The sequence below is a fragment of the Dermacentor variabilis genome, unplaced genomic scaffold, assembly GCF_050947875.1.
Source record: "Dermacentor variabilis isolate Ectoservices unplaced genomic scaffold, ASM5094787v1 scaffold_19, whole genome shotgun sequence".
NCBI classification, from domain to species: domain Eukaryota; kingdom Metazoa; phylum Arthropoda; class Arachnida; order Ixodida; family Ixodidae; genus Dermacentor; species Dermacentor variabilis.
Genome location: NW_027460357.1, coordinates 3,056,711 through 3,071,174, shown reverse-complemented (window position 1 = coordinate 3,071,174; position 14,464 = coordinate 3,056,711). Strand labels below are relative to the sequence as shown.

The following is a 14,464-nucleotide window of genomic DNA, read 5'->3' as shown; positions in this document are numbered from 1 at the left end:
TTTTTACTTTCTTTTTTCAATTTTTGCAGCAAGGCTTCAGCTACTCCGGTTAAGATCGAGGTTGGAAAGCCTGCTTTTTCCAACTTCCGAATCTAGGTGTGAAAGCTTTCCTCTGCCTTATGGCAACAAGATTTCTCGCTTGCTGTGTGTTTTGTTTTTCGGCGCTACAACCCTCTTCCGGAAACATGCACCAACTAGCCCCCCAACAAGTATTACTCAGTTACCTAAACTAGACACACCTCCGGTATCTGGAATCCACATGAAGCGTATCTCATTGGCACTCTCGAATCGGTCCAAAACCGTGCCGCTCGGTTCGTGCATTCTTCATTCTCATACGACATCTACGTCTTCCAAAACTCACCCTAGCTGCGTCGGCCCATAGCTTCTCTCTATCTTTGCCACAATTAATTTTACCCTCGTACTTTTCATCAAGCACCTAACATCCGCACTAAACGACTTGTGGGCCGTTGAAGCGCATAATTTTATTTTCGTGGTGGTTGAGGCGCTTGGAGCGAGGTAGCTTCCGGAGCGCACTTGGAAAACGTCGTAGAGGCCTTATTATTGTGGGAGGCGGCGCAATATTGCCTTTAATGAATTTCATTATATCAACGCCATTGCAATCAACCTGCGTTGCAACTGGAACGTGGTTTTGTGTCGTATTAAGGCGGCAACATTTGCATCACCCTGGAACAGTTTGCTTATAGAGGCCAGGTTTAATTGTGGCGTTGGCAGCGCAGTGACCGCCGTCTGGCTCGCAGGTGGGCATCATGAAGAAACTGGCGCCGCAGGAGAGTCTGTACGTGTGTGGAGGGACCCTCGTCGCCAGCCAGTGGGTCGCCACGGCGGCCCATTGCCTCAAGAAGTGAGTGCGAGTTTTGGCTGCATACGGGACATTCGGCCGAACATTGAAGAAAAAGCGGCGCTGGCTCTGTGGGGCCGCATTAAGGCGCGCTGGTGGTTTACTCACAGGAAGCAAGATGGTGTACACACAAACAGGCGGGTAATTGTGAATGGTCTGAGGCTTCCCTCGTTCGAGCCCTGCTGGTCACTTTCTATGAGCTGTTAGACAACGCAATAGCAAATTCAGGGGCATTCTATCGGGGTGCGTTAAATGCGTTATCATTATGTCGCACCTCTTTGAAATCCCCAATACATGATTTAAACCACGTTGACCATTTTGCAATGTGTAGTTTAGGAGCTCACTTGACCCCAGCCCAGTGCAACTGACGGTGGTCCAGAGCACACCACCGTCAGTTGCACTATACAGGCTGCCTGTTGCAGTTAGCGCAATTCTAGTACATGAGGTCGTGTACTCGATACTTGCACAAAAGATTGAAACGGATAATCCAACTAATTAAAAAAATCATTAATTCACTTTTGCAATAATTATCGTAGGCGCATATTGCAATTTACAAATTCTAGCCGTGGAGTTCACAAGGCGGATGCACTTGAAACGAATTCTCAGGATGACACCAGTTTCAAGATATTACTTCCTGAATTTTTCGTAGAAATGCATTGGCGTTCCAGTTGCTTGTATTTTCATTTTTTCATTTTATTACCTTAAAGACCCCTTGCGGGATATTACATAAGGGGTGGGTGGTAAAAAATACAGGAGGTTGCCCACTATATGTTACTTTACAGACAGAACACTCGTTATTTCTTCCAGGAAGGAAGATGAGGTGGTGATGGCAGCGACGTGGTGGGGAAGGCCGTTCCAGTCTTTAGCTGTACGATGAAAAAATGGTGACGAGCAGGTGACAGTGCGCGCGCTAGGGCAAGCAACATTTAGTGGGTGGCCTGTGCGCAGCGATATGCGTGAAGGTGATAAAATGTAAGGTGCGCGGCGAAGCGAGCTGGTGTAGAATTTATGAAATAATGATAACCTCGCGATACGGCGATGTTGGGCTAGTATGTCCAAACCAGACTCTACTTTTAATGGTGATACGCTGATATCATATGAGTAGGTCGAGTGAATGTATCTTACGGCGCGGTTCTGTATGGATTTTAATGCCTTGCTGAGGTAAATCTGGTGAGGATGCCATATGGGTGATGCGTATTCAAGTTTTGGCTTAACCAGTGTTTTATATGCTAGTAGTTTTACCTGTTGAGGAGCACAGCGGAGGTAGCGTTTCAGAAATCCCAAGGTTTTGTTAGCAGATGATATGATAATAGTTATATGCGAGCACCAGTTTAAATCATGCGTGATCGTAATACCTAGGTACTTAATAGAGTTTACAGAGTCGATTGGGATGTCATCAATTGTGTAGAGAAAGTCATGACGATTACGGCTGTGGTAAATTGACATAGATTTACATTTATTATTGTTTAGTACCATTAACCAGTGATCACACCAGGCTGTAATGTTGTTCAGGTCATTTTGAAGATAAATACAGTCATTACTATGAGTGATAGTTCGATAGACAACGCAATCATCAGCAAACATACGAATCTGAGAGGAAACATGTAATGGAAGATCGTTAATGTATATTAGTAACAGGAGGGGACCTAAGACTGATCCTTGGGGTACGCCTGACGTTACGGGAAGAAATTCGGAGGTATTATTGTTAACACTGACGGACTGTGATCGGTTACTAAGAAATTCTTTTATCCATGTTAGGGCATTGGGGTGGAATTTCAAGCGAGAAAGTTTTAATAGTAAGCGTTGATTAGCTACTTTATCGAACGCCTTTGCAAAGTCAAGAGAAATATCCGCCACGTGTTAGTATCGAGATTTAAGTGTAGGTTATGAAGAAATGTAGCTAATTGAGTTTCACATGACAGGCCTTTACGGAAGCCATGTTGCGACGGATGGAAAAAGTTACTACTGTCTAGGAAATTTATTACGTGTGAGTATATGACGTGTTCCATTATTTTGCAAGGGGTACAATTTATTGATATTGGACGATAATTTAAGGGTGAATTACGGTTACCTGATTTGTGGACTAGAACGAGTTTGCTCTTTTCCACTCGTTAGGGAGCGTGCTTGATGATAATGGTTGGGAATACAGCAGGGTTAAATACATGGAAGAGATGCGCTTCGTGTTCTTTAAAAGCTTTGACGTGATATCGCCAACACCAGCTGATGAAGATAATTTATGATTATGAATGAGTGCGGATATTCCATCTGGTGAAAAATAATATCCGGCATTGGAGCCATGCCAGCAACAGGGAAAATAGGAAGACGCACGTGTAGTTCGGTAGTGAAAACAGATGAAAATGCATTGTTAAGCAGTTTGGCACAGTCAGTATCAGGTAAAATTTCACCATCTTTCGAAATTCTGACACCAGGGGATGACTGGGGATTGATAACCGGCCAAAATTTTTGGGGTTACTGTTGAGCATGCGGAGTAGGTCTGAATGAAAAAATGAGTGCTTCTGTAGCCGGATAGCTATCAGGTAGGCGCGTTCAGATGCATAGTATATTTCCCAGGAGCTAGGGCTTGGCCTCAGTTTAGCGGAGCGAAATATACGTTTCTTTTTGTTTTCAAGTTTTTCTAGTGCGTTCGTGAACAATGGTTTATTGCGATTACTGCTAAGTAAAATAGTTGGTATAAACTGTGCAGCGAGGTTAGTCATCTTATTTTGGAAGAGTAACCAATTCTCTTGTATTGAGCGATTTTCAAAACCTAATTCAAATTATTGATAGAATGCGACTAATTCGTTGTTTATCATGGTATAATTCCCTTTTTCGTACACGCGCATTGTTTTCTGATCCGAATGACGTACTGTAGGTGAAAATGAGAAAACAGCGTGGATTACTTTGCGATCACTTATTACGCGTAGGTAGCTAAAGGAGGACATGCTTTCAGGATAATAATAATAATAATATTTGGGGTTTAACGTACCAAAACCACTTTCTGATTATGAGGCACGCCGTAGTGGAGGACTCCGGAAATTTTGACCACCTGGGGTTCTCTAACGTGCACCTAAATCTAAGCACACGGGTGTTTTTGCATTTCGCCCCCATCGAAATGCGGCCGCCATGGCCGGGATTCGATCCCGCGACCTCGTGCTCAGCAGCCCAACACCACAGCCACTGAGCAACCACGGCGGGTCATGCTTTCAGGACAAGTGGTTAGTGTGAGGTCTAGTATGTTAGCCGAGCCACGAGTTCCACGCGTTTGATCTGTTATCATCTGGGAGAGGTTAAAATTAAGGCAAATATCTAAGAATTCTCTAGCTCCGGTCATGATAGTAACTGTGCTAGAATAATTTGACCAATTGATATGTGGGTAATTGAAATCCCAAACAGCGAGATGCAAGCATTCGGTAATTTTTGTTGTTGTTGTTAAATGGTTCAAGGTGTTATTCAGAAGCCGCGGGGAAGTCAGGATTAGTGTTGGGGGGACAATAACAGACGCCAAGAAGCGGTAGCTGTGGATTAGCGCGAATAATTAGCCATACAACTTCTAGGTCAGTGGCCATATTGACTGTGGAGCACATTATATGTTTTCTTACTGCCATAAGAACGCCACCACCCCGAGTACCCTGCCTATCTTTACGAAAAACATTGAAATTTGGTAGTTCACTCAGAACTTCACCCTCAGTGACATCATTGGTAAGCCATGTTTCAGTTAGTATAAGTAGGTCACTGCAGGACGAAGATACTAGATCTGATACTTGTTCTCTTTTCGGAAGAAAGCTTCTTATTTTAGTAAAAATAACCGAGATTGACAAAGAGTCTCGGGGAGCAGGCAGAGCACGTCGGGACGAATGCTGGTGACAACGCGGTAGCTATAGTTCTTTCACTGAATGGGATGCTGGATCAAAAATGTAGCGTTTTGAACCTATGAATAATGTTTTCAAGCGAAGTGAAAAGTGAACTGATTGGCTTCGTGAAAAAGCGACTAGATGTTTTCGCGCGTTCTGTACCGGCTTAGAAAAATCCTCACCCATGCCGTACGAAGTGTTTTTAAGCTTGCGGCCATTCGACAAGATGGCTTCTTTTGTTTTAAAGAAGGAAAGTTTGCCAATGATGGGCCGGTTACGACCAGGGATGTATCGACCAAGGCGATGCGCTCGCTCGATTTCCCTTGGCTCTAGGGAAACATTTAACTGGTCAGAACACAGCCGAATGACCAGTTCTTCTGACTGAGCAAATGATTCAGATTTGTTAGTATCGGTAATTCCATAAAAGATCAAGTTATTGCGCCGAGAGCGATTATCGACATCATCAAGGCGAGCTTCAAGGTTACAAACCCGATGAACCGTCTCAGCGGTGTCGGTTTGCACGGTTCTGAGCTGCTGTCTCAAGGGCTCAATTAGCTGGCAGTTTGCTTCAACGCTTGTTAAACGCCTACTGAGTTCGACCAGGGCGTCATTATTTACCGGCAGCTGATGTTTAAGATCCTGGACTTCCGAGAGAAGTTTAGACTGTCCAGAAGATAATTTCTTTAGCTCCTCTAAGACTGCCGCTGTATGGGGTCCAGAATTCAGCTCATTATCGCCTGATTGCAGCAACAAGAAACAAGCAACAACAAAGCACTCACACGCCATAGAAAACAAACCCTGGGTGCTCGGCAGCTGTACCAAGAGGTAATTGCTCATCCTTTCAGCAAATAAACTGCGTGGTGAACCAAGCTGCATGGCGAAGAGCTGCGGGTTAGTGGACATGCTCGAGGCACAGCCGCTGAGCCCACGAAATGAGTCGCACAGATGCGGAGTACTTATAGCTGCCGTGAAGGCGGCTGTCGATGATGATGGCGCTTGATACGCTCGGTCGAGGTCCAGGAACAGCGAGGGCAATACAGATTGTATAGTTGCGTTGATTATAGATGCACGAAGATGCGTCGTAATCGCCACCGCGTCATCGTTTGCGTGGGGCCATGATGCGCACGCAACTGGCATGTACGAAGGAACGGGGACGGCCGCTAAACGAAGAAGCGTCAGGATGATGCCTCGGTGAAACACCTGCATGGCGAATAGCAGCGGGTTAGTGGACATGCTCGAGGCACAGCCGCTGAGCCCACGAAATGAGTCGCACAGATGCGGAGAACTTATAGCTGCCGTGAAGGCGGCTGTCGATGACGATGGCGCTTGATACGCTCGGTCGAGGTCCAGGAACAGCGAGGGCAATACAGATTGTATAGTTGCGTTGATTATAGATGCACGAAGATGCGTCGTAATCGCCACCGCGTCATCGTTTGCGTGGGGCCATGATGCGCACGCAACTGGCATGTACGAAGGAACGCGGACGGCCGCTAAACGAAGAAGCGTCAGGATGATGCCTCGGTGAACACCTGCATGGCGAATAGCAGCGGGTTAGTGGACATGCTCGAGGCACAGCCGCTGAGCCCACGAAATGAGTCGCACAGATGCGGAGTACTTATAGCTGCCGTGAAGGCGGCTGTCGATGACGATGGCGCTTGATACGCTCGGTCGAGGTCCAGGAACAGCGAGGGCAATACAGATTGTATAGTTGCGTTGATTATAGATGCACGAAGATGCGTCGTAATCGCCACCGCGTCATCGTTTGCGTGGGGCCATGATGCGCACGCAACTGGCATGTACGAAGGAACGGGGACGGCCGCTAAACGAAGAAGCGTCAGGATGATGCCTCGGTGAACACCTGCATGGCGAATAGCAGCGGGTTAGTGGACATGCTCGAGGCACAGCCGCTGAGCCCACGAAATGAGTCGCACAGATGCGGAGTACTTATAGCTGCCGTGAAGGCGGCTGTCGATGACGATGGCGCTTGATACGCTCGGTCGAGGTCCAGGAACAGCGAGGGCAATACAGATTGTATAGTTGCGTTGATTATAGATGCACGAATATGCGTCGTAATCGCCACCGCGTCATCGTTTGCATGGGGCCATGATGCGCACGCAACTGGCATGCACGAAGGAACGGGGACGGCCGCTAAACGAAGAAGCGTCAGGATGATGCCTCGGTGAACACCTGCATGGCGAATAGCAGCGGGTTAGTGGACATGCTCGAGGCACAGCCGCTGAGCCCACCTCGCTTGAATGCCCGCCTTGCTTGAATGCCTAAATCAACGTTTCTTTAAGAAAGTAACTGGAACGCCATTGCATTTCTTTGAAAAGTTTGAAAACATTATTAGTGAATTTTTGTTAATTAGGTGATTATGCTTTTCAGTTTTTTGTTGAAGTAATGTCCACCTGGGGGGGGGGGGGAGTAATACTTGTTGGCGGGCTAGTTGGTGCATGTTTCCAGAAGAGGGTTATATCGCCGAAAAAACACAACACACAGCAAGCGAGACGAGACAGGCGCAACTTCCAACTGTTTATTCACCGCGTATGCGAATGAATATAAGGACAAACAAAGATGGGTAGCAAGAACCACACATGCGCACGAGGTTTTTACAAAAAGCGGATAAAGATAGGTGCGGTACACACGTATCTCACGCCCGTGTATCTAAAAAAGCAGTTTCATGGCTCTGCCAAGCCCCTCTTTCACTCACGATACATCTGAACGGGATTCGTTCCTTATGTGTTTTCGCTGTGAAAAACACGTGTAAGCTATTTCCTTTACAAAGCCGAATACTTTTAGCAATTCTGTCTAAGCCAATACTTTCACACAGAGAAACCGCATTAGATTTCAGTTTTCCCAGATTAACCACAGTCTTCCGGAAATTCCTGTGCACAGCTGCATGAACCTTTTCTTGAACGTACCAGACGGAATCTTGTTGCCATAAGGCAGAGGAAAGCTTTCACACCCAGGTTCGGAAGTTGGAAAAAGCAGGCTTTCCAACCTCGATCTTAACCGGAATAGCTGAAGCCTTGCTGCGAAATTTGAAAAAAGAAAGTACAAAGAAGGGCGACCAAGATGACGTCCCCAAAAGCAAAAGTAGACCGGTTGTCATCCCGTACACCCATCAGGTAGCGCACAATTTGAAGCAGGTAGCGACAAAATATAAGGTTGCTGTGGTTTTTTCCGCCCCAATGAAACTGGCTGGCTTGTGCGTTAAACTGATCCCAGCAAGGTAAACAAAACTGACTGTAAAAAGAGACATGCAGCTCCGCTTGTTAAATGTGCTGTGGGAGTCGTATATCAGATACCTCTCACATGTGGAAAGAAGTAAATCGGACAAACCGGCCGTTGTATTAACGACCGATTAGCGAAACATAATCCGGATTTACAAAATGGCACTGGTTCTAATCTGCCGCATCATTGTAAAGCCTGCGGAGAAGAAAGGAAGTTTAAGTGTGTGGCAAGGCTGAAAGAAGCAAAGGTTTTAAACAGAAGTAAGGACCAGATAGCCCGTGAACTGTTGGAGGCATAATATATTGAAAGAAACTGTAGCGATTGTGTTAGCGCCCCATCTATCTCCATTTATAAGAATGAAACTGCTTTTTTAGATACACGGGCGTGAGATACGTGTGTACCGCACCTATCTTTATCCGCTTTTTGTAAAAACCTCGTGCGCATGTGTGGTTCTTGCTACCCATCTTTGTTTGTCCTTATATTCATTCGCATACGCTGTGAATAAAGAGTTGGAAGTTGCGCCTGTCCCGTCTCGCTTGCTGTGTGTGGTGTTTTTTCGGCGCTATAACCCTCTTATGGAAATAATGTCCACCTCTTTAAGTACAGGAGCTCATGAACTATAATTGTGCTATCTACCACAGGCAACCTTTAGAAATTTTTAAAGTGGTCGCGGAAACACCCTGTGTATATACATTTTTTATAGAGCAGGCGTGACTTCGTACCACTTTTTATAAAGAAGCGAGTGTGTCTAACGCCGGATGAAGTAAAGAACGCCTTAGGAGCTATGCAAAGGGGGAAGGCAGCTGGGGAGGATCAGGTAACAGCAGATTTGTTGAAGGATTGTGGGCACAGGTAACAGCAGATTTGTTGAAGGATTGTGGGCACATTGTTCTAGAAAAACTGGCCACCCTGTGTACACAATGCCTAATGGCCTCGAGAGTACCGGAATCTTGGAAGAACGCTAACATAATCCTAATTCATAAGAAAGGGGACGCCAAAGACCTGAAAAATTATAGACGGATCAGCTTACAGTCCGTTGCCTACAAAGTGTTTACTAAGGTAATGGCCAATAGAATCAGGAAAACCTAAGAGTTCTGTCAACCAAAGGACCAGGCAGGACTCCGTCAAGGCTACTCAACAATAGACCATATTCACACTATCAATCAGGTGCTAGAGAAATGTGCCGAATATAACCAACCCTTATATATAGCTTTCATTGATTACGAAAAAGCGTTCGACTCAGTCGAAACCTCAGCAGTCATGGAGGCATTGCGGAATGAGGGGGTAGACGAGCCATATGTAAAAATACTGAAAGATATCTATACGCGCCGTGCACGCCGACGGACGCGCCACTGGTGGCGCCCTTGCGCAGAACACGCGGGAGAGGAGCCTGGCGCGCGCCGTAGCTTGTTGTGTCGTTGATCGTGCTTCTCTGTCTTATTAACGTTTTCAGAGCAAGATAGGCAACACCATTCGCACGTGTGGGGTGGCCAAAGCTTCAGGGAATGTCGAAGAAGAATTGTTGCAGGGTGGGGGGCTCAAATACCGGTGAAGACGTGGCGGCGATACGGTTCTAATCATTCCCGGCAAAGCCTCATCAGGGGGAGCAAGGGTAGCAAAAATGGATCGTCGCTTCGAAGGGAAATTTTTTGTTCTGATCCTTTCCTTTGTCTCGTCGGTGTTTTTTCCCACTCAATCATAGCTAGACGCGTGAGCAGCGAAGTGCGTCTGCAGTGCAGCATGAGGTTTAAAGGCATTTCCCTAAAGTTCGGAATGTTTTTGCCGCTTGTATTGTTTTCCGCTTCTTTACCGCGTTGCGCTAGCTAGGCAGCAAGACTGCACGAGCGCATTGCGTTGTATGTTAAAGCTACTGAAGTTTGCAAGAACTGAAATTGTTGGTTTCATCTGGCGCGGTAAATCCTCGCACCAGCTGTCGCGCACTTCATGTTTTTACATCTATTTTATGCGTGGCTTTGCAGATGTTTAACTGTTGCTAGTTGCTCCATGCATAACTCTTGTCGATTCTTTTGAGCTGCGAAATTTTCACCCTGCCTTGTTTGTAAAGGGTATAAATTACGCTGTGTCTTATCGGAATGATACCAGGGAAGCGCTTCTTTAAGAGCTTTATTCTTTTCGCCCGAGAGCATCTTAGATATTGTTTGCGTTTTTGGAAAAGCGTTTAGAAAATAGGTAGTTCAGGGCGAGAATTGCTAATAGCTGCTGCATATGGTGTTTTTGTTCCATTTCTGGCTGAAAAGTTCGCTTCCCGTTTGGGAAGTCATCACACCTTGATGCTGCCTGAGCAAACTTAACACACCGAGTGATTTGTTTGTTTCACAACGTAGTCCCTTCTTGCATGTGAGTTTTATACTCAACTGAATTCTTCCTAATACTTACGCTGCAGACTACTAAGCCGGACCTTGCCACCAGCGCTCTACTTTGACTGGCGCTGCTCTGCCTTTAAATATATCATGTGCCACCTCTTTCTAGTAAAAAAAAAAGTACTGAAAAGTTAGTCGTTCTTTAGCAATGTACGTTTCCAAGCAGCTCCCTTGGGGAATTTCAAATTGCACAAACTGCAGCGGGAACGGTAGTTCATCGGCGTATGCAGCAGAATTGCATCGGCGGTACAGCACTAACATGCGCTTTTATTAACCCGTGTGTTTTGTGACTTCGTTGGCTAGTGTACGCGTTTCCATCAATAAATTGGCAATTACTCTTCTTGAGGCGACTTCGACTGCACTTATTCGGCGATGTCACATGTATTCATCGGCAGAAAAATCACAACAGCATATGCAGAGATTGCACCGTGCGGATTTGTTTGATATAAGTCTGCACTAACGACGGGTGCTTATTATTCAGGTACAGAAGCAACATTGCGGCAAGGGTAGAATAAAGAAAACCATCGAGAGATCGCATCACTCAACAAAATTTATCAGCTAATGAACACGAGCTCCAAGTCATGTAAATGGGGTTCATGACGTTTCTCTGTGGGACACACCTTGCACGTATGTGGACCATGTTGTCCCAAACACCGGTAATACAGTGTTCATACCCGCTCGCACAGAGGTCAGCATCTTCCCTACAGCTGCCACCGCAGAAGAAGCAGCCTGGCACCCGAACAAAGGAGAAATCGCAGCCACGAACTTCAGCCATCCTTGCTGCAAAGGGTTGTCGTAAGCTTCTGCTCCCGCGTGTGCTGTTGAAAGCGTCCGCTAGGTGGCTTTCAGTGGCGCCTCTATAGGCGGAGCACGAGGCGTATGGCGGCTCCACAGCCGCCGTACGCCATCCATCCATACGCCATCCAGTAGTCATTTATAAAGAAAGCAACAAAATCCCAATAAAGAAAGGCGCCAGGCAAAGAGATACGATCTCTCCAATGCTATTCACAGCGTGTTTACAGGAGGTATTCAGAGACCTGGATTGGGAAGAATTGGGGGTAAGAGTTAATGGAGAATACCTCAGTAACTTGCGATTCGCTGATGATATTGCCTTGCTTAGTAACTCAGGGGACCAATTGCAATGCATGCTCACTGACCTGGAGAGGCAAAGCAGAAGGGCGGGTCTAAAAATTAATCTGCAGAAAACTAAATTATTGTTTAACAGTCTCGGAAGGGAACAGCAGTTTAGGATAGGTAGCGATGCATTGGAAGAGGTAAGGGAATACATCTACTTAGGACAGGTGGTGACCGCAGATACGGATCATGAAACTGAAATAATCAGAAGAATAAGAATGGGCTGGAGTGCGTTTGGCAGGAATTCTCAGATCATGAACAGCAGGCTGCCATTATACCTCAAGAGAAAAGTGTATAACAGCTGTGTCTTACCAGTACTCACGTACGGAGCAGAAACCTGGAGGCTTGCGAAAAGGGTTCTACTTAAATTGAGGACGACGCAACGAGCTATGGAAAGAAGAATGATAGGTGTAACGTTAAGGGATAAGAAAACAGCAGATGGGGTGAAGGAACAAACCTGGGTAAATGACATCTTAGTTGAAATCAAGAAAAAAAATGGGCATGGACAGGACATGTAATGAAGAGGGAAGATAACCGATGGTCATTAAGGGTTACGGACTGGATTACAAGGGAAGGGAAGTGTAGCAGGGGGCGGCAGAAAGTTAGGTGGGCGGATGAGACTAAGAAGTTTGCAGGGACAACATGGCCACAATTAGTACATGACAGGGGTTGTAGGAGAAGTATGGGAGAGGCCTTTGCCCTGCAGTGGGCGTAACCAGGCTGATGATGATGATGAGTGTGTCTGCTCTTAGTCAGGGAAGGAAAGAAAACGGATATATCCTGTTTAACATAATAAAAGACTTAGTATGGGTAGACATTGATGAAATGACGCGAATTGCCCTTAATAAGCACAACAAACACGTGAGGGAATCACATTGACAAAGACCAGTTCGAAGCATTCCATTTTCTCGTGACCGCGCACGAATGGAACCGTCTTTCTGCTGACGCTACATATGCTGAAGCTCGCGCTTTATTTCCAACCCTTGTTCCACATTGCTTGTAAGGATGGTATTTGTTTTGTTTTAAGACATTGATGTGCTCATGTGTTAGTTTTATTTTTTTTATGTACATCTATATTTTTGTAGTATTGCAATGTATTGCAATTATGTATTTTTGTATAGCGTTACTGTATTGATAGATTATGATACGTGCGTCTTTTTATTCATATAATGCCCGAAAGCATTACTAGATGTATGTAGCGTTTTATTGAGTTATTTTCAGCACTCATGTGGTGAACATAAGTACAATACTATCAGTCCAATATTGGACTGAACGCATCGTCAAACAAATATGTATATATATATATATAACGCTGTAATTGCGTTCCGCTTTGGTCAGCGCACGACTGGCGTAAGCAACGACGTACTCGGAGTAGCCAGACTTGCGCTGCGCAAGGACAGCGCCAAGGCCAATACCACTGGCATCGGTATCCACTTCAGTTGGGGCGGTGGGGTCGTAGTGTCGCAGTATAGGCGGAGACGTCAGGAGACGGCGTAAGGTCACGAACGCGGTGGCGCATGCAGGACACCAGGAGGATAGGTCGTTGGTGCCACTTAAGAGTTGTGTCAGAGGTGATATTATCGAGGCAAAATTGCGAACAAAGCGTCGGAAGTAAGAACAGAGGCCGATGAAGGCGCGGAGTTCGCTGAGTGTCTTAGGTTTCGGAAATTCTGCCACGGCGCGAAGTTTGGATGGGTCGGGGCAAATGCCGTCTTGTGATACGACGTGACCCAGAATCATGAGCTTGCGCGCGGCGAACTGGCACTTTTTCAGGTGCAGCTGCAGGCCTGCGTTGGTCAAGGACGTCAACACTTGCCTAAGGCGAAGAAGATGCGTGCTGAAATCAGGGGCGAACCCAACGATGTCGTCGAGATAGCACAAACACGCGCTCCGTTTTAGGCCGCGCAAGATATTGTCCATCATTCGTTCAAAGGTAGCAGGCGCATTGCATAGGCCAAATGGCATCACATTAAATTCGTATAAACCATCGGGCGTGACGAATGCAGTTTTAGGGCGATCAACTGCTAACATCGGGACCTGCCAGTAGCCCGAGCGTAAGTCCAACGAAGAGAAGAATTTAGCGCCTTGCAAGCTGTCCAGAGCGTCGTCAATGCGCGGTAGCGGGTAGACGTCCTTGCGCGTTATCTTGTTGAGACGGCGATAATCGACGCAGAACCGAATGGAACCATCTTTTTTGTGACGAGAGCCACCGGTGATGCCCACGGGCTATTGGAAGGTCGAATGACACCACGCTGAAGCATGTCGTCCACGTGCTCACTGATCACCTGACGCTCCTTGGCGGATACGCGGTGCGGGCGCTGCCGCAATGGCGCGTTGGAGCCAGTGTCGATGTGGTGGCTGACGGTTGACGAGCGACCCAGAGTAGGCTGAGCGACATCAAAAGAAGAGCGGAACTGGGCAAGTAGGTGAAGAAGCTGGGAGCGCTGCTCGGAAGTAAGGTCATCGGCAATGAAAGGTGTGAATAAGTCAGGCGATGGCGGAGCAGAAGTGGAAAGTGCACAGAAGTCGGTGAGCTCTGCATACGAAGCATCCGGCACGTCGGTTATAAACATGTCATCAATAGGCTGAACATGGCCAAGTGCTTCGCCGCGAAGAGCCATCAGGGCTGTAGGAAGCGGATTGCAGACAACGATGGCGCTGAAACCGGCTGAAATGTCAAGAGTGGCGAAAGGCAGGGGAACGTCTTTGCGGGTCATGAAGAGTTCTGAAGGAGTGAAGAGGACAGCGCCTTCATAGACAGCGCCACAGAAGACGGGAACAACGGCAGACGAGTACGGCGGTATGGCGATGTCTTCTCGAAGAACTAGCTTAGCGGAAAGAGAAGTGGCGCCGACGAGGGGCACGTCACACAGAGGCGATAATTCGACTTCAGCACGTGCACAATTGATGACGGCGTTATTTCGCAAAAGAAAGTCCCACCCAAGTATCACTTCGTGAGAACAGGACTGGAGAACCACAAACTCCACAATATAGAGAACGCCCTG

The 14,464-nt window shown here is 46.7% G+C and overlaps 1 protein-coding gene across 1 annotated transcript in view; it reads left to right on the top strand.

The window, feature by feature from the left end:
• The window catches only part of LOC142568491 (phenoloxidase-activating factor 2-like), an 80,508-nt gene that overhangs the window by 8,898 nt on the left and 57,146 nt on the right, over positions 1 to 14,464 (top strand). Inside the window, exon 3 of the mRNA XM_075678408.1 lies at positions 759 to 862. Coding sequence (XP_075534523.1) covers positions 759 to 862 — 104 coding nt within the window. The remainder of the gene's footprint in view (positions 1 to 758; positions 863 to 14,464) is intronic.